The sequence below is a fragment of the Pantherophis guttatus genome, chromosome 5 (assembly GCF_059756535.1).
Source record: "Pantherophis guttatus breed Tessera chromosome 5, ASM5975653v1, whole genome shotgun sequence".
Classification (NCBI taxonomy): Eukaryota; Metazoa; Chordata; class Lepidosauria; order Squamata; family Colubridae; genus Pantherophis; species Pantherophis guttatus.
In genome coordinates, this window is record NC_142067.1 from 16303690 (window position 1) to 16329490 (window position 25801).

Below are 25801 nucleotides of genomic sequence, written 5' to 3' on the forward strand. Positions count from 1 at the left end.
TGGAAATGGTAAAGGACCGGCCCGCTGTGCCTCTGGCAGCCAAAACGGAAAGCGGGGGGGGGGGCGCCCTGGCGCCCTGTTTTGGTCAGCAAAGTGCTTTAGGAGGCCATCCAGGCCAAAAATGGGCCGTGAAACCCCAACCCCCCCCCCCCGGCCCATGGAGGAGAACTACAATGCTGATCTGGCCCTCAAAGAAATCCTGTTTGACACCCCTGATCTAGAGGGTTAAAGTTTAGGAATGTTGGTCTTCTAGCTTGACCAGTGTCACTGTTGGTCCTAGGCAAGTCATTGTCTAATCTATATCAAACGTGGGTTGAAAATTCAACTTGAAAAACTTGGATGTTATTACTCTGCACTTGTTTGGAAAAACAGAAGAAAGGCGCGGAGAACAATGATGACAGAACGTCAGAAACCTTACCAATCACGCAGAAGTCTCTTTTTAAAGTATAATTTTGGTTTTGTCTAAAGACTGCTTCCTGGCTGTTACTTACCATCCTTAAGACTCTTCCCCCTCCCTCCCTTCCCCCCCCCCCAAGCTGAGCAAAGTACTACAAGGAGACTCCTTATACAATGTTTAAATTAAAGGGTGAGAGTTTCCCACCAAGTTTAACAAAACCATTATCTTGCTGTCTTTAAATAGTACTTAAGAAAACCTTCACAAAAACATAAGGAAGCGAATCCTCTGGTTTACTTGTTTTATGCAGGCAGTTGCTTTGTTTCAATTCAGAACATTGATCAAGGGTAAGGGTGTTGTTTTGGGGCTGGACAAGTTTCTTTAATCTCTTTGCTGCCATCTAAACGATCCTATTTTAGTCCTTTTTTTGAACTGAAAGCATTTAACAGCAGTGATTTATAAATTCATTGCCACGTGTTTAACTTACTGAATGTGCTGTATGTGGGGCTGCTTACTAGGATGATTTGGAAATACAGGCAGTCCTCGATTTACAACAGTTCATTTAGTGACCATTCAAAGTTATAGCAGCTCTGCAAAAAGTGATTTATGACTGCTTTTCACAGTTACGACCTTTGCAGCATCCCCATGATCATGTGATCAAAATTCAGACGCTTGGCAACTGGCATGTATTTATGACGGTTGAAGTGTCCCAGGGTCATGTGATCCCCTTTTACAGCCTTCTGACAAGCAAAGTCGACGGGGAAGCCAAATTTGCTTAACAAGTGGATTAATAATTTGTCAACTGCAGTGATTCACTTTTTTTTTTTTATTTGATTTATATGCCGCCCTTCTCCGAAGACTTAGGGCGGCTTACAATGTGCTCAGCAATAGCCTTCATCCTTTTGTATATTTATACAAAGTCAGCTTATTGCCCCCACAAACTGGGTCCTCATTTCATCTACCTTAGAAAGGATGGAAGGCTGAGTCAACCTTGAGCCTTGGCGAGATTCGAACCCTGCAGTAATTGCAGGCAGCTGGTCTTAATAACCAGCTTAATAACAGGGTGCCTTAAACCCCTGTACTACCAAGGCTCTTAAGAACTGTGGCAAGAAAGGTCGTAAAATCAGGCGAAACTCGCTTAACAAATATCTCACTTAGTAACAGAAATTTTGGGCTCAATTGTGGTCGTAAGTTGAGGACTACCTGTACACTTGGTCTAAAGTTGTGATGGCGAATCTATGGCATGCTTGCCAGAGGTGGTATGCAGAGCCCTCTCTGTGGGCATGCGTGTTGTCACCAGCTGTTCTGGTTTCCGGCGCACACATGCGTGCTGGGCAGCTGGTCTTTATGCACCAGAGCGCTGGAAACCTGAAGACCAGCTGGGCGGTGCTCATCCGCGTATTCCAGTTTGGGCACTTGGTGCCGAAAAGGTTCGCCATCACTGGTCTAAAGGGTGGAAATCCAGGTGCACACATGAGAGCTAGCCAATTAATAGGATAGTGCCTGCATGTGATTACAGCCAGTTTTGTCTAGAGATTTAGGTACCAGACTAGAAAACAAGAGGCATTGAGTTCAAGTCCCACCTTATCAATGAAAGCCAACTGGGTGACTCTCAGCCTCACCCACCTCACAAAGTTATTGTGGGGAAAAGAGGAGGAGGAAGGTGTGTTGGATATGTTCGCTACCTTGAGATATTTGTAAAAATAATAAAGGCGCAAAAGAACAATAAAATGTGAAGAAATGTACACCAGCAGAACAAGGGAAAAACCTTAGGCATCATAGAGCTTTCCCAGAAGGAGCCCCGATTAAGAGACTATGCAGTCCCAAAATGGATGGGGAGGTGGGAAGAGGTTCAGGGTAGCCACACTCTACAATCTCTAGGATAGAACTAGTAGATTAGGAAGTTATAGCTTTAGTTTGGCAAGATTCTGTCCATTATGTCTAAGCAAATAAAGAATTGAATTCAATTGGATCTTGCTGTCTCATCTCTGGATTTGATACTGATACTGCAAGAATTAATAATAGGGTTATGGGCAGTGGTGAAATCCAAAATTTTTTTACTACCGGTTCTGTGGGTGTGGCTTGGTGGGCATGGTGTGGCTTGGTGGGCGTGGCAGGGGAAGGATACTGTAAAATCTCCATTCCCTCCCCACTCCTGGGAGAAGGATATTGCAAAATCTCCATTCCCACCCAACTCGGGGGCCAGCCAGAGGTGGTATTTGCCGGTTCTCAGAACTGCTCAAAATTTCCGCTACTGGTTCTCCAGAACCTGTCAGAACCTGTTGGATTTCACCCCTGGTTATGGGGCATATGCAAAGTGCTAATATTTACCAATAGAGATCTACCGGTACATGCCTCAGGTCCCACTTCTTGTGGGTCTCTCTCTCCCTGGTTCAATTCTGCCCTTGAAGGCTTCTTGTGTAGAGGTCATCCTGCAAGTGACATGAGGAAAAGAGAGTGATGGGCAATCCTTTTTGATGGTGCTCTTAACAAGTTCATTTGGCTTGAAATCATTCAGTGCAGGTCTCTTCCGAGAGGCATTTGGACCTTAGCAGAGGACTTTGATCTTTTAGCTTTCTTCTGATGGCTTTTGAGATTGTATTATCTTGGCATTTAATTTGTTCCACTTTGTCGTTTTTGAACTGCCTGGAATTTGATGTAGTGGTTTTTTGTTTTGGTTTCTGAGGTGGGTCTTTAAATAGAGCAAAGAAGAATGGAAAAATTACTTCCTTTGATCTGTACGCTAGGCTCCTATTAATATAAGGAGCATTTAGCATTTACCTAATTTAGCATTTACCTTTTTAATAGCAGCTTCTCATTGTTGGCTGATGTTTAACTTGTGATCAAAAAAGAACATTCAAATCCTTTTCACACGTTCTACATTCAGAGCCAGGTCTCCTCCATTCTGTATGTATTCCTTTCATGTTATGTGCAGTATTTGGAAAGATGTGGCATAAGTTGAATATTATTTGTGGGAGGGAACAAAGATGTTCAGTGCAAGCTGATGATCCATCCAGAGGAGATAAACCTGGATTGCTGTGATTCATTTTGATTGCAGCGTCTCCAGATAATCAAAGCAGAGAGATGGCAGATAGGGTTGTCTGAAAAAGTTGAATTGGATCATCAATTGAGCCAAACCATGCACAAATAGTCCTTGAATTATGACCATACCTTCTTGAGCCCAACATTTCTGTTGCTGATAGTAAATTCTGTTACTTGTTAAGTGAATTTTGTCCTATTTAATGACCTTTCTTGCCACAGCTATTAAGCAAATCACTGCAGTTAAATGAATCATGAGGTTGTTAAGTGAATCTGGCTCCTCTTATTGACTTTGCATGTTGGAAATCAGCTGGGAAGATTACAAATGGTAATCAAATGAGATCATGTTGAAGATTACAACATGATCTCAGGACAGTGCAACTATCATAAATACATGCCAGTTGCCAGGCGCCTAAATTTGGATCACATGACCATGGAGATGCTGCAACGGTTGTAAATGTGAAAACCGGTCATAAATCATTTTTTCAGTGCTGTTGTAACTTCATACGGTCACTAAATGAACAGTTTTAATTCAAGGATATATGGAATGGGGTAATTTTGGGGAAAATGTACCCAAACCTTTGTACAAATTAAAAGCTGATTCAAATTAGATCCAAAGCTATTGTCATGTCTGAACACTTTTACAGAGATGTCAAACTCAAGGCCTGTGGGCCGGATTCGGCCCGTGGAATGCTTAGATCTGGCCCGTGGGGCCGCCCCGGAAACAGCAAAAGACCAGCCCGCGGTGCCTCTGCCAGCAAAAATGGAGCTTGGAACGGCTGTGCACAGCCCTCCTGAGCTCCATTTTTGGCTGTGACGGCTTTCTGCAACTCTCTGCCAGTGAAAACGGATCTCGGGGCGGGGGACACATGCATCCCTCCCAAGCTCCCAGTTTTCACTGACAGAGCGCTTGGGCCACCACAGGTGCCCCCAACATGAGTGACGTTGAGCTGGCCATGCACCCCCCAGCCCCCCCCCCAAGGTCAGACACAACCATGATGCGGCCCTCAACGAAATCGAGTTTGACACCCCTGCACTTGGACAAAATCAAGTCACCAAAAACTACTACGATTTCAGTAAGATTTCTTTAATGATTTCTTTAGTCTAATCTTTAGTGAGATTATCTCTGGTCCCACCCTTGCCAGTTAACTCTACTTCATTCAGAAGAGACATTATCTTCCTTTACAAAATTGACTCAGTATATTTGCCTAAGATTTGGCAACAATACTTTCACATAGAGACTTTTAATAAAGTTGCAAATGTCATTGCAAATTGTTGCAAGTAGAGATTGTTATCCTACTTCAGAGGCATAACAAAATCTTCTGCACCTTGTTTTTCAATGTTTAGGAAGCTTCATTCTCTCTAATTAGCTTTCTTGCAAATTATAACCCATTCTACTTTAAAATAAAACCTCAGACTTTAAAACAGTTATTTTTTGTTCTTCCCACTTTAGATAATCAGAGAATGAAGTTGTTTATCCAAATCTTACTTTGGGTATAAACTTGGGTTAGCCTGATCTGAACAACATCTGCCTTTTTCTAAAATTCTTGCTGATTCCTCCAAAACAATTATGGTAAATTTAGCATACTCCTGCTATCTAAATATCTGAGCCCTTTTCTGTATTAGAGCAAACTAACTTGTTTTTGTTTTCTTCAATTTTTTTTATTTAAAATGAGTAGCAAATTGCAACATTTACTGGAAATTCACTTTTATTGAAATACTTTTTAAAAATATCCAGTAACGTTTATTTCACTTAGAATCATTATTAAGAATGAATACACTGAAACTGCTTAATAAAGCTAAAGACTTGCATCTGTGAATATATATCTTCTTAGAAGGAGTCAGCTGGAAAAAGTTAATAACATTTTAATTTTAAATTTAAATGGCATCCATATTCATTGTCTCGACTAATTTACATTCTGCATTATTTAATGAAATGATGTATTTCTAGAAGCCGGAAGGGTATCTCTTGCATCACAGTGAATTAATGAAATAACGTCTATAACCATCTGCTTTGTGTTTAGCCAAGCAGTTCAAAAGAGGCGCATCAGCAGGTATCATAAGAAATATTGCTCTGATAAGCTGGTAAAGAAAATTTCAGGTATTATTTTAGTAGGCAAAGGCCAGGTGATCCTTATTCTTTCATACTTAATTATATCTCTTTTTTTACAAGTTGATCTTCTGACCTGCGACTGATGCCTCAGATATCCTTAGTAAGGCCACACCTGGAATATTGCATTCAGTTTCGGGCACCACCATACAAAAAAGATGTTGAGACTTTGGAAAAAGGGCAGAGAAGAACAACTAAGATGATTTAAGGCCTGGAAACTAAAAGATATGAAGAAAGGTTGCAGGATTTGGGTTTGGCTAGTCTAGAGAAAAGAAGGACTGGGGTGGGGGGTGATGACATGATAGAAGAATTCCAGTATTTGAGAGGCTGCCACAAAGGGGAGGGAATCAATTTATTTTCCATAGCACCAGAAGGCAAGACAAGAAACAATGGATGGAAACCAGTGGTGAAATCCAAATTTTTTTACTACCAGTTCTGTGCACGTGGCTTGGTGGGCATGGCTTGGCAGGCATGGCAGGGGAAGGATACTGCAAAATCCCCATTCCCACACCACTCTGGGGCCAGCCAGAGGTGGTATTTGCCGGTTCTCCGAACTACTCAAAATTTCCGCTACCGGTTCTCTGAACTGCTCAAAATTTCCACTACCGGTTCTCCAGAACCTGCTGGATTTTACTCCTGATGGGGTAAATCAAGGAAAGAAGCAACCTGGAATTAAGGAGAAACTTCCTAACAGTGAGGACAATTAACCTGTGGAAAAGCTTGCCTTCAGACTTAGTGGGTGCTTCATCACTGGAGGTTTTTAAGAAGAAACTGGACAGTCACTTGTCTGAAATGGTATAGGATCTCCTGCTTGAGTAGGGAACTGGACTAGAAGACCTCCAAGGCCCCTTCCAGCTCTATTCAGATTGATTGTGACTCAGATAAAAAATAAACCATGCAAAAAAAGATTGTGGGCAAACTTGTGTCAGAAAAAAACTTAATGATTCCATTTTAAAATGTGAACTGTTTATATAATGGTTCACTAGCCCATTATTACATTTTTTGGCAGAAACGTATATACAAGAAAAAAATCCATCTTCCATGAGCAGAAACTTGATTCCTTGGCTCATACACAGTTGGTATGAAAAATAGAAAAAGTGTCAAGTGTTTACATCTCTAAGGGAAAGATCTTAGGAGTAGCATTCAAGATGATATAAAGATTGGTTGAAGTACTCTCCTTTGGAATTAATTTCATCCTGGTTAATAACACTTACTTCTAACTTTATAAATCAGTCATGACCTAGGGTAGTTGTTAGCTAAAACTATGGCAAAAGTGAAACTTGGAGGTGTTAAAACTAAACACAGTATTTGTGCAAAGAGGCAGTGTAAGTGTTGGGCAGGATGCTTAAAACTGGAATTAAAAATAATAGAAAACCCTTAAACATAATTTAAATTCATGTCAAAAAGGAGTCTTAAACACATGTACATTATAGGGCATTTTACATTTTATACTTAATTATGGGCACGATGGCTCAATGGTTAAAGTCGCTGAGGTCAGCTGACAGCCAGGGTACGAGACCCGAGCTCCACGCAATGGGGCCCAGCTCCTGCCCACCTAGCAGTTCACAAACATGCAAATGCGAGTAGATAAATAGGTACTACTTGGGTGGGAAGGTAACAGCGTTCCGTGCACCTTTGGTGTATAGTCATACTGGCCACATGATCATGGAAATTGTCTTCAGACAACGCTGACTCCCTCGGCCAACAAACAAAGTAAGTGATAAATATCAGCATAAAAAATAAAATGTATCTTAAAGAGTTTCTATAATAAATCCCTAATAAACAAATAAAATTTGAACATTGGTAAGAATTAATGAGATGAAGTATTTGCATATCCTGCACTTACATAGTTGTTTATGGTATTTTATCCTTAATACTACAAATTGTTTCAAACACATCGAAGTTAGGCGTTTAAACAGAATCCAGATGGGTAGAAAATAACACCCATACATTCTAATCTTTTCAGTTAAGTAGAGTGATTTTAATGTATGGTGGTTTTTCCCCCTAGATATGAAGAGGTTTTGGAAGAATAATTACACTGATAAATTCCTGATGAAATGGGTTAGTCCTAAAATGCCATCCATCATTTTGGATGTATTTAAAGAACTATTTAGGAAGCATATCTGAAAAGTGTTTCAAATAAAAATAACATCTGCTTTTCTGTAAACACAGTCCTATATGTATGAATTTCCATCAAACATTTTAAGTGAACAATTCTTGAGTTATATTTTATGTATCATCCAAGTGCTGGAGTAAAGCACAGAATAACATTGATAGTTAATAGAATCCTTATTTTGGAGAAAAACATTAAACAACCATAAATACTAGCAAATTAAAATCACATTATTTTCTTCTACAGAAGGCAAAGCGGTTATAATAAAAAAGTTTATTATAAGTTATAATAAAATTAAAAGTGGACATAACTATTTTATTTTTTCAGACAATTCAGTATCTTTCAGTCTTTCATTCCTCCCTGGATTTGGAAAACCTCCAGGGAAAACAGCTGCAAACCTGTGTTAACTTTCACAAAAGAAACTGCTAAACACATAACAGAAAGAAAAATGCAATTGTTTTCTATGTGTTATCTTGATTCCAGACATTATTCTGATTATAATGGTAAATGTTCCGTTACAATTCATTTGCAAAACAGCTTTTGTATGGAAAACAGACTATTGATCAATTTGATATAATGCAATGTAAAACTTAAAAATATTATTCTTTGCATAAATATGTTTTGCATTTGTATTTTTTTTTTACAATTTTAATAACAAAGATGATTATAGAAAATATGCCAATTTAAGATTACCATCCCTGTTCCTGCAAAAATAGTGGGTGACCACCAGAGAGCAGTAGAGTGACATAGGGAGAAAAATCTAACTCTGCTGCCAACTGGTGTTAGCCTAGAATATTGATGGCTAACTTTTTCCAGACCGAGTGGCCAAAGCGTGCATGTGAATGCGCGTGTGCGCGCCCAAACCTCCAAAATGCAATGCATGCGTGGCTCCCATGCATGCACCCCACCCCTGCACATGCATGCGTGCTCCTGAATGTGGCCCCTTTGCATGCGCGGCCCCCCCACGTGTGCCCACTGCACGTGCAGGCCCCCGCAGGTGCCCAGCCCCCCACACATGCATGAAAGAGACCCAAAGACCAGCTGGCCGGCAGGAGGCACCTGCGCATATGCAGCGGAGCTGAAGTGGGGTGACGGCTCGCGTGCCCACAGAAAGGGCACTGCGTGCCACCTCTGGCACGTGTGCCATAGGTTCACCATCACGGGCCTAGAATTTTTCAGCCAAGATACCGTACCTTCAATTTGTACAAATTTTGCCTTAGATCATTTGTTATCTTTGCTGCCTCCCTCTTCTTAATATAGGACCCAAAAGAAAGGATTTGAAGCATTGGAAATTAAAAGAAACAATAGTTCCCTATTGTCCTATAGTTTAAGGAACTGGTATATGCCGAATTATAATTAATTATACTTTTAAAAATAGCTGATATAAATTATAGTTAGAATGTAGTAGCACCAATACCATTTCCTATTGTTTGGTAGTGCTTGCATGTATGTGTTCTCACACCTTTAAAAATCCCTGCAACAATGTTGTAATATATCTTAGTCTGAGAATAAGTTATTTGCTCTTTAGAAGAAGGGCCATAATTCATTGGCAGATTTATATACCTGTATAGAAGGCTATTGCTCAATGCACTCTGCTGGAAGAGACCGATTTTTCCAGGTTTTCAAAGACAATGACAAATGGAGATCTCCCAGAAGAAGCTGGTTTACAATCTGGCACTTCTCTTGGACTTTCAGCTCTTTCTGAATTAGTAGGTGGAAGTTATGGTTTAGGCAAGCTTTTGCACAGATTCAGCTAGTGTACTAGGTACAACCATTCCTGAGATGGGAGGAACTCGAAATATCATTCACAATCACTGGTATCTTCACAACTACTCATTTGGGCTATGTTAACCCCTTCCACCTGGGAAGCTTCAGGTCATATAAAATACAATTGCCTGGATCTTTAAGGAATGCCACAATTCTAGCGATACTCCTGAAGTTATAGTAGTTGCCTGTGTGTTTCTGGGTGCAGATTCAGTTGCTGGTAATAACAGGCAGAATCCTGCAGGGCTTCACATCTGGGCACCTGCAAGACTGCAGTAGAATCTGTCCAACTAGGATTTACTAGTATCCCAACAGATTCCCAGCCCCTGCAAATTATGGTAGGAATATACTCAGAAGTTATGTTTCTTTGTTAGATATCCAGTCTTCTTCTTCTTCTTCTTCTTCTTCTTCTTCTTCTTCTTCTTCTTCTTCTTCTTCTTCTTCTTCTTCTTCTTCTTCTTCTTCTTCTTCTTCTTCTTCTTCTTCTTCTTCTTCTTCTTCTTCTTCTTCTTCTTCTTCTTCTTCTTCTTCTTCTTCTTCTTCTTCTTCTTCTTCTTCTTCTTCTTCTTCGCAGTTTGTCACCTGAGCCTAACGTTGGTCTTGTACAACTAGCGGCCCTTAGAAATAAGATTAATGTCCTCAATATAGATTTAGTAAACCTGTGTGTTCTTTAAGTGGGCATTTAAGAATGACAAGGCAGTAAATGTGTAGCTGGCATATACCATGTTTCCCCAAAAATAAGACTCTGTCTTATATTTTTTGAATCCCAAAATAAGCACTTGGCCTTATTTTCAGGGAGGTCTTATTATTTTGGGGCGCGTGGAGCAAGACGGGGCTCCTCTTGCTGTCTTACCTGATTTCCAGCTCTTGTCTCCCTAACCCTAACCAGAGGAAATGGTGGAGACTGGCTGTATATGCGTTTAAATATTTTCGGGGAGGGCTTATTTTTTGGGGGGGGTATTTTTAGCGCATGCACTCAAAAACCCGATTGGGCTTATTATCAGGGGATGTCTTATTTTCGGGGAAACACGGTATATAGGGATTGCTTATTTTGTTTTAAAGTGGTTATGGTATTGAATTACTGTGGTGGCCCAGGGGTTAGAATGCCATATTGCAAGCTAACTCTGCCCACTTCCAGGAGTTCGATCGATCCTGATGAGGTCAAGGTTGACTCAGCCTTCTATTCTTGGGTAAAATGAGGACCCAGATTGTTGGAGCAATTGGCTGACTTTTAAACCGTGCAGAGACTGCTGTAAAGCAGCAGACCCCAGCCTTTTTGATTTGGCGGCCTGGTGGTGGTGGGAGAGGGGATAGTTCCCTGCAAGTGGGTGTGTGCAAGTGCATGCAACTCCATTTGTGTATGTGGCTTGTGCAAGAGGAGCTTCACGTTTGAGCGGAACTGTCACTTGCATCAGGGGAGCTTCACACGTGCACATGCACTCGTCCTCCATTTCAAACAGGCCACAGCCTGGTAGTGGTAGAGGTGGTATTCAGCAGGTTCTGACCAGTTCTATAGAACCGGTAGCGGAAATTTTAAGTAGTTTGGAGAACCGGTAAATACCACCTCTGATTGGCCCCACCCCCATCTATTTTCAAGACCAACTTTAGGTCAGTTATAGAGTAACCTGGGAAGTTAACATGTACCGTATTCATTTTTGTTTTATTTTGTTCTTTTAAAGCTGGAAAGTTGGGGATGTGGTGGCTCAGTGGCTAAGACGCTGAGCTTGTCGATCGAAAGGTTGGCAGTTCTGCAGTTCGAATCCCTAGTGCCGCGTAACGGGATGAGCTCCCGTTACTTGTCCCAGCTTCTGCCAACCTAGCAGTTTCGAAAGCCTGTAAAAAATGAAGTAGAAAATAGGGACCATCTTTGGTGGGAAAGTAACAGCGTTTTCCAGAGTACTGCTCCTGCAGTCCATAGCTGGGTTTCTTCATCTTCAGTTCCTTTTGACTGGGTGATCTTTAAGAATATTTCTCTCTTCGCCCTGTGGCCACGCCCACTGCTCCCATAATGCACCAGTCTTTTCACTCAGTCACTGAAGACTGGTGTGTTTTTTCTCTCTTCGTGTTCACCTTTGCTTGAATTAGCCTTTAGCGTTTAGGATTTTATTTATTTTTCATTTAGTGTTTTTTCTCTCGGTGAGAGCCTATCTCAGAAAGCTGCAGGGAGCTAGAATCGGAGCTGGGGTGCCAGTCCGTTCTCCCCCCGGGCGTCTGACGGCCGTCAGACAGCAGCAGGGGCTTTCCGACCCTTCGGGGCGGTTCCCCATCCTTGCTTCTAGCCGCTGGTGTGAGCGCGGAGTTGCGAGTCGCCGTGATCACCCCCACACCATTCTATTTAATTTGGTTTGAATCGGCTCTCATAGTAGCGGCTCCGGAGTTGTGCATGGTTTGCCCTGCAGGCTCTGATGTTGATTTCTCGACGCTAGCTTGCTGCTGCGATTACTGACCAACTCAGCCGGGGCCTCTCTTTAGTGCCGAACTTGCTGCGCTGACGACATTTTTCAAGCGTCGATATCTGGAGCTTCGCGCTGTCCCTAGCTGCCGGCGGTGAGAGATCGAGGCGCCGACCTTTGGGCGGCGCCCCCTTTAAAGTTTATTGCCGGGACGGAGGCACGTGTTGTGGTGCCTTCGCTTTGTGTCCGGCACCCCTCCGAGTCATTAGCCGTCTACCCAGCGCAGCCTAGAGCAGCGGCGGGCGCCATTTTGGATCTGTTCGAGCGCGCCCTCAGCTAGCCGCCATTAGCCCACGCAGTCCCCTGCAGCTGCGGGCGCCATTTTAGAACTGTCATCGTTCCGGCGGCCATTTTCTGGCGATTTTTCGGCAGGCCTTTGATCTCGCCACGTTGAGCGCTTGGGACGCTCGTTAACTGTCTCCGCCTCATTGTTGCCCTGTGGTGCGCGGGCCAGAGGCAGACCTTCTTTGATCTAAGCCGGACTGTTTGCCCGTGATATTGGGGGCTCCTTAGGCCTACGCTTTCTGGTCGCACCCCATCTTACAAGACTTTGGGCGTCTCCTGTGTATAGTTTTCTTGTTGTTATATATATATATATATATATATAAAGAAAAAAAAATACAAATTCAAAATCTCCAAAAAAATTTCATAAAAAAAAAAAAAAGAAAAAAAAAAGAAAAGAAAAGGACAATAATAAGTCTTGTACATACATAAATATATTTACCTTGCCTTCCTGAGATGGCGGATTCCTATTTGTCCTCTGACTCGGAGAGGGAGCCCAGTCCACCTAGGGCCCCGTCCAAACACAGGTCTAAGTCACGAGGGAGGTCTACTGCCGCTTCCACTGAACCTCACCAGCGTAGACCTTCGTCAGCGGCGGAGAAGGACGCCCAGCGCCGGCATAGGGCGCTTGAGAAGCAGTATGATAGAGCCAGACTGGCCACTTCGTCCTCTGTCTTTGCTCCTGCTCAACGGCTTTGTCCTCGAGAGGACTCCTCTGTGACACCTGATGCCACTCCTGGTCCCAGTGAGGATCATGGCACTTCCGCATCTCGGGCCCCATCTGGCTTGTCTCTTACTAAGAGGGCCTCAATGTCCTTACCTGACGTCTCGACCGCGGGCCTTGCAGAGACTCATGCTCCTGCTTCCAGTCGGGCTGAGGCTACATTTACACCAACTGCTGCGGGCTTACGGGGCCCGGATGGTCAGTTGTTGGCCCCCCAGGTGGATTTACAGGCGGCGTTGTCCAATGCCCTGTCCTCCATATTGGCTGCGGGGATTCACCAATCTGTCCTTCAACAGACGCTTCCAGTTCAGGCCTGCTCTTCCCAATCAGCAATTCCTGCTCGTTCCAGATCTCCATCTCGGTTGGTTCACATTTCCTCTGGGGAATCCGAGCAGGATGAGGAGCTACCTGAAGAATTGGAATTCTCAGAGGATGAGGACCTTCCACCGGACACTCCCGCCTTCTCCGGCTTATTCCGACCTTCGCTGTTTAAGTCTTTGCTGCATAAAGCTCGACAGACCACCAATATGGGAGTTCCACTTACTGAACCGTCTACGTCTGCAGCCCCTCATGAGGCTTTGTTTTCATCATCCAAACCAGGGAAGGATTTTATTCCCTGCCCTCAACTGTTTGCAGATGTTCTACAGTCCCCCTGGTCTCAACCGGGGTCTCTGATGGGCCCCACCAGCCTGGACAAAAAGTTATACTGTGGGGCTCCTGAGTTGGACTCCTTATTGGCCTTACCTGCGGTGGACCCTCCAATTGCGAGCCTTTCGTCCTCCTCACTTTTGTCCTCGGATGCTTTGGACGTTCTTAAGTCAGAGGACAGAAAGACTGAACTTTCCTTTCGTAAGGAACATCAATCCCTTGCTTGGACAATTAAGACGGCGATGGCTACGTCGTTCTTTAATAGGGCCACATTGATATGGCTGAGGCAGCTTCAAGAAAAACTACCACCGGAAGACACACGGCTTCACCAAGATATAAATAAGATCGTAGCGGCCACCGAATACTCGGCAGACGCCTCGTTAAACTCGGTGAAGTTTGCCTCAAGGGCCTTGGCCTCTTCTGTGACATCTCGCAGACTATTTTGGCTCAGAAATTGGAGAGCTGATGCCAGAGCAAAGTGGAAATTGGCGGCAGCCCCCTTTAAGGCCCCGAACCTCTTTGGTCCTGCTCTAGACCCTGTCCTGGTCGAGGACAAGGACAAAAGGAAGGTGATGCCCGCGTCCTCTTACCGCAGACCAGAACGACGCTACACGCCCTATTCCCAACGTCAGCCCTTTCGGACTTCGTCGGGCTCAGGGGGGCCCTATCCACAGCGAGGTTCGTTTCCTGGACCCGACCGTTCATCGGATAGGCAGCGGTTTCGAGACAGGTCCAGGGCCAACAGCTACAGACGCCCTTTCCGTGGATCGGGCTTCCGCCAGGCCCGTCGGGGCAAATGACTACGGGTTGCAGGATCCCATCGGGGGGCGTCTTCAACACTTCAGCCACCGATGGGAACGCTCAACCAAGGACGCCTGGATTCTTCGGACGGTATCTCAAGGCCTGGCCATCGAGTTTCTGGGACGTCCTCCGGTTCGTTATGTCCGCTGTCCGGCCCACCTGTCCCCCGACAAAGAGACTCTTCTGAGGAAGGAGGTCCTCCATCTACTCCTTATCCGAGCAATAGAACCTGTTCCTCGGGATCAGCAGGGCAAGGGCTTCTATTCAACCCTATTCTTGGTCCCCAAACATTCGGGGGGTTGGAGAGCCATCTTAAATTTAAAGCAGCTGAATCTGTCGGTCCGCTACCGCAGATTCAAAATGCACTCCTTGGGATCCATCCTTGCAGGTGTTCGACGGGACGACTTCCTCCAGTCTGTCGATCTCAAGGAGGCTTATCTGCACGTTCCGGTCCTTCCGGCCCACCGCCAATACCTACGTTTCCAGATTGGGGAGGACCATTATCAGTACTGTGCAATGCCCTTCGGCTTGTCATCTGCGCCAAGGACGTTCACAAAGCTGGTGGCGGTTGTGGCGGCTGCTCTCCGAGTGTTACCTGTAAGGGTGTTGTGCTATCTGGACGACATTCTAGTCCTGTCCTCCTCCAGAAGCCAAGCCTCTCGGGACCTGGCCCTGGTCATCGAATCCTTTCAAGACCACGGGTTTTCGATCAACTTCCCGAAGAGTCATCTACACCCAACCACTGTTCTCCAACACTTGGGGGCGGTGATCGACTCCGCTCGGGGCCAGGTCTCCCTATCTCCGGACAGGGCGGAAAGCATTCGCAACCTGATTCGACTCATCCAATCCAAGCGGACTGTTCCTCTTCTACATCTATCCCAGTTGTTGGGGAAAATGGTCTCGTGTTTCTCGATAGTGCCATGGGCGCGCAGACACACGAGGCCGTTGCAGTGGTTCCTGCTACCATTTCAACGCTCAGGTCGCAGCGATTCTCTCCACAAGGTTTCGCTCCCCCCTCAAATCGCCCTGTCCTTCAACTGGTGGACAGGCCCCAAGCTTCTCCTCGGTACACAGTTTCTGATCCCGGATCGGCTGACCTTGACCTCAGATGCCAGCCTCTTGGGCTGGGGAGCCCATCTCAACGATCAGATGGTGCAGGGCCGCTGGTCTCCATCGGAACAGACGTTGAGCATCAACCTCTTGGAGTTGAGAGCGATTCGCCTGGCTCTCTGTCATTTTCGCCCCCTGTTGCAAGACCGGCATGTCCTCGTCCTCACGGACAATATCTCCGCCAAGGCCCATATAAACAAGGAAGGGGGCACGAGGTCAAGGGACCTGATGCTGGAGGCAGAGAAGCTGTTCTCTTGGGCCGAGGGTCACGTTCTGTCTCTGAAGGCCGATCACATCTCGGGCGTGGACAATGTGAGGGCAGATTGGCTCAGCAGGCAACTGATAGACCAGTCGGAATGGCAACTGGATCCCGAGATTTTCCAGGAGGCTGTCACCATCTTCAGCCTGCCTGTTGTAGACCTCTTCGCCAGTCCGGCGAACGCCCAGCTTCCCAGATTTGTGTCACGTTATCCAACTCGGATGGCAGAGGACCACAACGCCCTACGGTGCCGCTGGCCTCCCGGCCTCTTGTACGCCTTTCCCCCACTTCCGTTGATTCCTCAAGTCATTCGAAAGTTGTTGGACGAACGTGCGGAACTTCTGCTGGTGGCTCCCAGTTGGCCTCGTCGGCCGTGGTATGCCGACCTGGTGGCTCTGTCCATACTCCCTGCATGGGAGATCCCACCGAGCCGTCTCTCTCTGCGCCAAGGAGCGGTGTTCCACCCAGATCCAGGATGGCTCCGATTGGCCGTTTGGCGTTTGAGCGGGTCATCCTGCGCAAGGACCGTCTCCCCGATTCTGTCATAACCACTATACAGGCATCTCGCAGACCTTCGACATCGCGCATATACGAGTCCTCGTGGCGGGCTTTCTGCGCCTGGTGTGCTGACAACTTGGTGGACCCTACGTCGGCTCAGGTCGTGGACATCCTCTGCTTCTTACAGTCTGGCCTGGACAGGGGCTTGTCACCGTCTACCCTTCGTCGACAGACTGCTGCTTTGTCCACTGTAGTTCGCTGTCCGCCTTACTCGTCTCTGTCTCACCATCCCCAAATCAGAGAATTCTTGCATGGGGCTATGAACTTACGTCCACCTCCGGTTCGTCGATACCCGACCTGGGACCTTTCCCTTGTTCTTCAATCGCTTATGAGTCCCCCTTTCGAACCGCTGGGCTCTGTGTCTCTTAAGTACTTGTCTTATAAGGTCGCCTTCCTCTTGGCGATCACATCCGCCAGACGGATATCCGAACTTTCAGCTCTGTCGATCCGGAACGACTTGTGTATTTTCCATGCTAATACGGTTGTTCTTCGCCTGGACCCGGCTTTTTTGCCGAAAGTGAACTCTTATTTTCATCGCGCTCAGGAATTAATCCTTCCTGACTTTTGTCCGTCACCCAAGCACCAACGTGAGAGAGATTGGCACACGCTTGACGTGCGCAGGGCCCTCAGGCGTTATATTCGCAGGACTGAGTCATTCCGGAAAACGGAGGCCCTTTTGATATCTTTCCATCCAAGATCCTTGGGTCAAAAAATATCTCCATCGACTGTGGGCAGGTGGATTAAGGCGTGCATCTCTACCGCTTATGAACGTCAGGCCAGGCAGGTCCCATCCGGGATTTTGCCTCACTCTACTCGTAGTGCGGCAACGTCAGCTGCTTGGGCCACTCAGGCATCTGTTTCTGACATTTGCCGGGCTGCCACCTGGTCCTCTGTGACACCTTTTATCAGACATTATAGGGTGGATTCATTTGCCTCGGCTGAGGCTTCTTTTGGCCGTCGTGTCCTGCAGAGTGTGCTACCGACGCAGGACTCCGGGGGCCTTTAGTTTCCCACCCTTGTTTTTTTCTGAGCTTGGGTATATCCCAGCTATGGACTGCAGGAGCAGTACTCTGGAAAACGAACATTGTCTTACCTGAATGTTCCTTTTCGGAGTACTGCGACTGCAGTCCATCCCCTCCCTTGTTTTTTTCCTTTCTTCTATTATTGGACTATTGATGTCTGGACTTGTTATTGTTGTCGGCCTGTTGGTCTTTTCTTGGACTATGTTAGGTGGTCGCGCCTTCGTTCAAAGACTGGTGCATTATGGGAGCAGTGGGCGTGGCCACAGGGCGAAGAGAGAAATATTCTTAAAGATCACCCAGTCAAAAGGAACTGAAGATGAAGAAACCCAGCTATGGACTGCAGTCGCAGTACTCCGAAAAGGAACATTCAGGTAAGACAATGTTCGTTCCGTGCGCCTTTGGCGTTTAGTCATGCTGGCCACATGACCACGGAGACGTCTTCGGACAGCGCTGGCTCTTCAGCTTTGAAACAGATGAGCACTGCCCCGTAGAGTCGGGAATGACTAGCACATATGTGCGAGGGGAACCTTTACTTTTACCTAATGCTGGAAGAATTGGCATTGGAAGGATGGAATATCCCTGCTTTTTAATCATTGTGGTTGGTCCAATTGTTGATTAGTAGCTATTTTAAGTTTGGTAATTCTATAAATAGCTCGCTTTCTATTCAGACATATGAAATTAAAGTTTAGAACTGTCTAGGCTGAGTTGTAAATTGTTGTTCTATGCCTGCATCATTTTATTGGGAACTATAGGTAACAAGCAATAACATTGGGTTGTGCTGTCGATCTATTTCATACTGTTGTGCATTAATCCTAAATAACAATCAGTCCTTTTCATCTGTTTAACTTCATTGCACTATATATTTGTATCTTGAGAACTGCTAACTTTAAATCAATTACCTATGTATGCTTTATCTGTTGGGTCTGAAATGATTTCTATATTATAGGTATCACTAGAAACAATGGACTTCTTGGTGTGTTCTGAATGGAAGCTAGAGACACCTAAAATTTGTAGTGGTCAGTTTCTGGTAGAAGATAGGAGTTATATATCCAAAGTAAACTTTCCCAATAGGGTCTAGAAAGTGAATCTAGGATTCAAGGATACAAAATTCAAGGATGCGAAAACTACAGAATTTTGTTGTTGTTGTTGTTAGTTGCGAAGTCGTGACTGACCCATCGCGACCCCATGGATAATGTTCCTCCAAGCCTTCCTGTCCTCTACCATCCTCTGGAATCCGTTTAGGCTCACGCCTACTGCTTCAGTGACTCCATCTAGCCACCTCATTCTCTGTCATCCCCTTCCTCTTTTGCCCTCAATTGTTCCCAACATTAATTTCTTCTCCAGTGAGTCCTTCCTTCTTATTAGGTGGCCAAAGTATTTGAGTTTCATCTTCAGGATCTGGCCTTCTAAAGAGCAGTCAGGGTTGATCTCCTCTAGGACTGACTGGTTTGATTGCCTTGCGGTCCAAGGGACTTGCAGGAGTCTTCTCCAGCACCATAGTTCAAAAGCCTCAATTCTTTGGCGCTCAGCCTTTCTTATCGTCCAACTTTCACAGCCGTACATTGCAACTGGGAAAATCATAGCCTTGACTATATGCACTTTTGTTGGCAGGGTGATGTCTCTGCTTTTTAATATGCTGTCTAGATTTGCCATAGCTTTCCTCCCCAGGAGCAAGCATCTTTTAATTTCTTGGCTGCAGTCCCCATCTGCGGTGATCTTGGAGCCCAGGAAAATTAAATCTCACTACCTCCATTTCTTCCCCATTTATTTGCCAGGAATTTTAAGATAGTGTTAATGCTGATTTGGAGTTACATACAGAATCCTGCAAAGTGCAAACTGTAACTCATTTATGAGTTGTTAGGTCAGAGACTCATTGAAGTGCTTCTTCCAGCTTTCTTATCACCCTGGCTGGTTTGCTACCAATAAATTCAAGCTCTGTACCTTGATTGTTTATGTCTCCTCTCCCTTCCACTCCTTTCTCAGCTATTTCAGTCTCTCACACATGGTGATGGATGTATACTGAATCCATAATCAGGAACCTTGAGAGGCTACTACACACTGAGCTGAAGATCTTCACTTTATCATCGGTTTCTTTTGTGACTAATGAATGTGTTGGCCTTTTAAAGTTTCTACTTAAAGTGATCATGAGGAGAGCCACATGTTTGTTTTCATGGTGGACACATACATGGGAATTCTGTGCCATCAAAAGAGTAATAACAACATGGGGGCGCGGGGGAAGGCATAGAAATTCTGCGACAGCTGCAGATCATATTATACTTAAAATGAAGTAGCTACCGTTGTTGAAGTCCTTTCAGAGTGATTTTTTTTTACTCATGTTTACAAGAATTCAACTGTTTTATCAAAGCAGTTGCCTGAATACGAATGCAAATTCAAATTGTGTTTTCTATCGTCTTCATGACAAATTAATGTGACTGTCATTTTGAAGAATCTATAAGTTCCTGCATGAATTATCTGGGATAATTTCACGGCTATAATTTTGCATCTGTTTGTGTTGACAGTGAAAATAAGAGTCCTTTGAGATATCTATAATTTGTCTGCAGTAGGCATCTTTATTAAAACATTCTTATTTTACACATATAAATTGTACTTTGGCTAAGAATTTGTTGCTGAAGTAATATAATCTGTATAAAGGAAAACGAGGTCCAGGCAGAAGAAGAGCATGGGGTTTTGTGTCCTTTAAAAGACTATATGTACATTTGCTGAAAGGGAAGTAGATGATGATTTAAATGACACAGAAACAGAGGGTTGAGAACAAGCGACATCAAACATGTGCATATGTACACAGGCATATTCATAGGTGTCCGTATTACAAGGAAAAATGGGTAGTGTCCAGGGGTGAAATGTAAAATTTGTTACTACCGGTTCTGTGGGCGTGGCTTGGGGGGGGTTAATGTGATGGTGGGCATTGCCAACTTTTTTTTTTTTTTAACTTTTCAAAGCATTTTTTCTAATGCTTTGAAAAGCCTCTGCCAATCAGGCAATTCAGCTGGGATCATCAGAGAGGCATTTTAAAAAATACCTCTCTGCCAATCAGGTAACTCAGCTGGGAGTTGCCAGAGACTTTTCAAAGGATTTTTTTTACCACCTCTTCAGCCAAGAGGTTGCAGAAAAAAATGCTTTGAAAAGCCTCTGACGATCCCAGCTGAGCCGCACGATCATCAGAGGCTTTTTTTTTAAAAACTTTTAAAAGCATTTTTTCTTCGGAAGAGGTTGTAGAAAAAATGCTTTTAAAAGTAAAAAAAAAAAAAGCCTCTGATGATCGTGCAGCTCAGCTGGGCATGGTGGAGGGGGGTGGGGTGTAGGGATTTTTGCTACCGGTTCTCCAAACCACGCACCACCATCGCTACCGGATCGGGTGATCCGGTCCGAACCGGGAGCATTTCACCCCTGGTAGGGTCAGCAAAATATGTGTATAGGAATTTTTTTTAAAAAAAATTCCCACTGCACCCTAATAGGTATTAAGTCTTGATCTGTTCATATTTATGCACTTGGTCATACTCATTACAATGTCTTTAAAATGATAACATAAGTTTAATAATTATAAATATTTTAAAAAATTAAGTGAAAAGCGGGTGGGGAAAACCTTTTGGATTGTTTCTCTTTTAGAGAGTTACTGTACATAGTCTTGGATGGATGTAAAATTTCATTGCTTTTTGTAAAACTGATGTTTGTGTGTGTTTTAACTCTTTATTTCTTTTGGTTATTTATGAAACTTTCCCTCTTTCTTTCTGTATCTTAGTAGAAATGAAAAGAAGTCTAAAAAAAGCATTGTCTTGAAGTTAACAGAATAACAAATTTGGAAGGGACCTTGGAGGTCTTCTAGTCCAACCCCCTGCTCAAGTAGGAAACCCTACACTATTACCAAGTTACAGCCAGTGATATTAGTTTGCAATTATGATTCTTCATGGAGGAATTTATAAGGGGTGTGACAAATAGCATGATGGTATAACGTAAAAATAATGTGGGGTTTTTTGTGTCTTTTTATAGCTCAATCATTAAAGGAGTTTGCCCGATTACTGATTGCTGTAGAAGAAGAAAGGAAACGGCTGGTAAGTCTGCCTGAGAATATACTTGTGGAATTCCACCTCTGTTTCTACATCCCAGAAAGTCCCTATTTCAAGTTTTGTAAAATCCCAGCAAGAACTAACCATATTTTAAAAAATTATTTGGCAGCTGCTAATTAAATACATCATTTTGTACTTCTCAGTCTGCATATTCTGCTTGGTTTTTTTTTTTCACGTTTAAGAAACTAACCTTATTTTTATTCAGAATTCTTGCTTTTACTGTAATATACCGAATTTTTCGGGCTATAAGACACACTGGACTATTAAGACCTAAATTTAGAAGAGGAAAACAAGAACAATAAAAGTCTTTTGCCTCCACGTGCCCCATTTTTGGCCTGTTTTCAGGGCTTTTTTTGGCCCGTTTTTGGGCCTTTTTTCGGTCTGTTTTTAAAGGCTTTTTTCGGCCCGTTTTGGGGACTCTTTGGGCCCGTTTTTGAGGGTTTTTTTCCTCAAAATGGGCCAAAAAAGCCTCAAAAGCAGATTAAAAAAGCCTCAAAAACAGGTTGAAAAAAGCCTCGAATATGGGCCAAAAAAAGGCTAAAAAATGGGCCGAAAAAAGTCTCAAAATGGGCCGAAAAAAGTCTCAAAAACAGGCTGAAAAAAGGCCCGAAAATGGGGCATGCGGACGCCAAAAAATGGCCGGCAGGTGGATGGGACTTCAGCAATATTCAGTCTAATAAGACGCACAGACATTTTCACCCCCTTTTGGGAGACAAAAAAGTGTGTCTTATAGTCTGAAAAATATGGTAGCTTTTATGCTTAGTTGCAGTTATGGTTCTAGTTCCCTTTTTTTAAACATGAAGAACATTTAACCAAAAGACCCTAGATTAGAGTGATATAACTTGAAACTGGAAGTACACCATTGCCCCTTTGCTGCCTGAAGAAGCTGTTACCAAATTATAATCTAGGTAGTCCTTAATGTACAACCATTTCTTCAGTGCAGGTAGTCCTTAACTTACAACAGTTCATTTCGTGAACATTCAGAGTTACAATGGCACTGATAAAGTGACTTACGACCATTTTTCACAGTAACAATCTTTATAGCGTTCCCATGATCATGTAATCAAAATTAAGATGCTTGGCCACTGTTTCATACTTACGACTATTGCTGTGTCCCAAGATCATGTGATCCCCTTTTGCGGCCTTCTGACAAGCAAAGTCAATGGGGAAGCCAGATTCACTTAACAACTGGGTTAGTAACTTAGCAACTGCTGTGGTTCATTCAGCAACTGAGGCAAGAAAGGTCGTAAAACGAGGCAAAACTCACTTAACAAATGTCCCATTTAGCAACAGAAATTTTGGACTCAATTTGGGTTGTAAATCGAGGACTATGAAGTTACTATGGCAATGAAAAAAAAGTGACTCATCCTTGCACTTATGACCATTGCAGCATGCCCTGGTCATATGATCGAAATATGGGCACTTGGCAACTGGCAAGTATTTATGATGGTTGTAACATCCTGGGATCATGTGGATTGCCAGTTGTAACCTTTACCATCTGGCTTCCGAGACAATGGGAGAAATTGGATTCATTTAATGACTGCATGACTCCTAGGCAACTGTGGTGATTTCCATAACAACCCAGGGCAAAAAGGTCATCAAATTGGGCATGAATCAGTTAACAACCGTCTTGCTGAACAACATAAACTCTAATCTTAATTGTAATCCTAAATTGAGCATTTGCTGTATTTTATGTGATCAGAGCAAATTATTAAATACCTGACCAGAGATTATGATGTTAGTGTCAGGTCTGGCATCTTTGGCTTGGCGCCTCCCTGGCATCCTGCCATCAAAGGCCAGGGTTGGAGGAGGGGGTAGAGGACAAATGGGCAATAAACATGCATAGGGATGTGATGGGAAATAGAAGGAATGACAGCTTGACAAAGACCGGGGAAGCACGGAAACAGTTTGTGCCAGCACTCAAGGCCGCACATCCTGAGATTGGAATGTAGACTACCTCAAACATCTCAGCGTTCTCAAAACACCTATGCAGCTCTTCATTGGCTGAAGATGAACTAGTCATGGGGAGAGGGCTGGGATGAGGGGGAAAATTTGTAACTTTTTGTGTGGGAAACTTGGTTCTAGCCTGATTTTACTGCAGCCTTTAATAAAATGAACCTATCAGTTCACCCAAATGGAGTCGAGGGTCTTTCTTTTCTAGGGGACCCGATTGGGGCAGGTCTGACAGTTAGATAAATAGATGATGTTATCTAAAGAAATGAAACAAATAATTGTAGTAGCTATACCACTTCCATTTTAATTGGAGCATTCTATAACAAATGTATATCAGTCCTTCAAGATAGACCAGACTTGAAAACAAAATCATAGTGGCCAATAATATTTTATTTTAAGGTTATCATAGCAAAATCTTCCAAATCTTCCCGATCTTCCCTCCCTTTATCTTCCCGAGTGTTAGGGAGGGTTTTGTTTGAGTTGTTTTCTCTGCTTACATTTCTGTCCCAGATGCAGGGTTTATTTCTTGGATTGTTGGCTCAGTAGCAGGTCTTCCTGTTCCTCAAAAGAATTCCTTGTATTCATTACATTGTAGTTTTTTTTAAAAAAAGTTTTCATCCCTGCCATAGATTAATCTTCCCCAACTAGTGTTTTCCAATTGATCGGAGAATAGGTTTATCAAGCCTGCTGGATTACAGATTTGCTAAACTTTAGTAGCAAGAGAAGATATCTGGAAACATAGCCCAATGTATCTGGCATGTGCCAAATTAAAGAATTTTAGCAGAACTGAAGTTAAGTGTCTCACTCCTTTTCCTCTCTGTTATCCAACAGAATGCAGAAGATGAATTTTTTCCCCTGGTCAAGTTTCAGTTGGTAGATGGAGATGACGAATACATCTAGTCTTTTTGGCTGTCTGAAGGGAAAATCATGCACTCTCCCATAATCTAATGAATAACTGTCCCAGTTAGACTTTAAACACATTTATGCTTGTGCCCCAGGAGTATTGCACAAATGATACAAACTGGTTAAATCTTAACAGTGCCAAATTTTGCTCCAGGGAGGATGGTTTATAAATTAAAATATTATGAGAACTGGTTTGGTCTAATGGTTAAGGCACCAGGATAGAAACCAGGAAACTGTGAGAAGGCTGGATGACTGGGCCGGTCACTTTCAGCCCAAAAGCCCCCTAGGCTCGGAAGACAAGCTAGATAAGGGGTGTCAAACTCAAGATACATGGCCTGGATCTGGCCCATGGGGTGCTTAGATCCAGCCCCTGGGGCCGCCATGTAAACAGCAAAGGACCAGCCCTCAGTGCCTCTGCCAGCGAAAATGGAGCTCATGAGGGCTACATGCGGCCCTCCCAGGCTCCATTTTTGGCCACAACGGCCTCCTGAACCCCTCTACCAGCCTCCACAAGCTCTGTTTTCACTGGCAGAGGGCTGCAGGCGGACGTCGCAGCCTAAAACAGAGCCTTGAAGAGTGACGTCGAGCTGGCCACGTCCCACCAACCATGTCTCCCCTGGTCCCCCAAGGTCAACACAACCCTCATGTGGCCATCAAATGAAGTTCAGTTTGACACCCCTGAGCTAGATGGTCAGTTCCTGTTGCCATCAATAGATCAGCACTTGGTTGATCCCAAATGGGAAATGAGGGGAAATGATTAGGAAAGGGGAAAAAGGGATAATTAAATGAGGGGAAACGGTTAGGAAAGGAGGGAAAAGAATAATTAAAATACTGTACTAAAGACGCACACATTAAGGTGGATGCAGTCATTTTATTAGACTTTAATAACAAGAGAAGTTATCTGGAAACACATCGCAGGACTGATTTGATTTAAAAATGAAATGTTTTCACATTGAAAGCCATAGTGCAAATGGTCTCCATGTAACCTACTGCCTGAAGGCTAACTTTTCTCATTTTTCTATCTGCCTCTGTACTTTGAAACAAAGTTTTATAACTGGATTTCAGTGTCAATATTTTAATACTTCACACTTAAGCTACTTCAGTTTACCAAGTTAGATGAGTTTCCGGCTGAGCAAGATAAGGACATTGCCTAGAGGACTGGAGTTTCCATTAAAAAAAATGTTGTTGACATTTAGGATAGGAAATATTTCTTGAAATAGCTAAGAACCTGTTTTCATCTGATGGTTTGAAAGACCAAGAAGCTTCTGTATTTATTTTTTAACTTATTTTCAGGCTGCTGTGAGGCTAAATTCCAAATATTAGAACTGTATGAAATGTTTTTCTGCTCCAGCTTGGTTACAGTATAATCTAGGATAGTGATGGCTAATGTTTTCTGGACTGAGTGCCCAAAGCACGTGTCTGTGTACGTGACTGTGCGTGCCGCCGAACCTACAAAATGCAATGTGCATGCATCCCCCTGCATGCGCCCCACCCCCGTGCATGCGCACACAGGCCCCCCACATGTGCCCCGCCCCCTGCATGCGCAGACACACACCTCATGCGCCCCTGCCAGTGGTGGGTTG

The 25801-nt window shown here is 44.0% G+C and overlaps 1 protein-coding gene across 3 annotated transcripts in view; it reads left to right on the top strand.

The window, feature by feature from the left end:
* ARHGAP42 (Rho GTPase activating protein 42) overlaps positions 1-25801 on the top strand; it is a 174733-nt gene that overhangs the window by 41528 nt on the left and 107404 nt on the right. For all 3 annotated transcript variants that reach the window (XM_034408886.3, XM_034408895.3, XM_034408904.3), the window contains exon 3: positions 21286-21347. In XM_034408886.3, coding sequence (XP_034264777.2) covers positions 21286-21347 — 62 coding nt within the window. The remainder of the gene's footprint in view (positions 1-21285; positions 21348-25801) is intronic.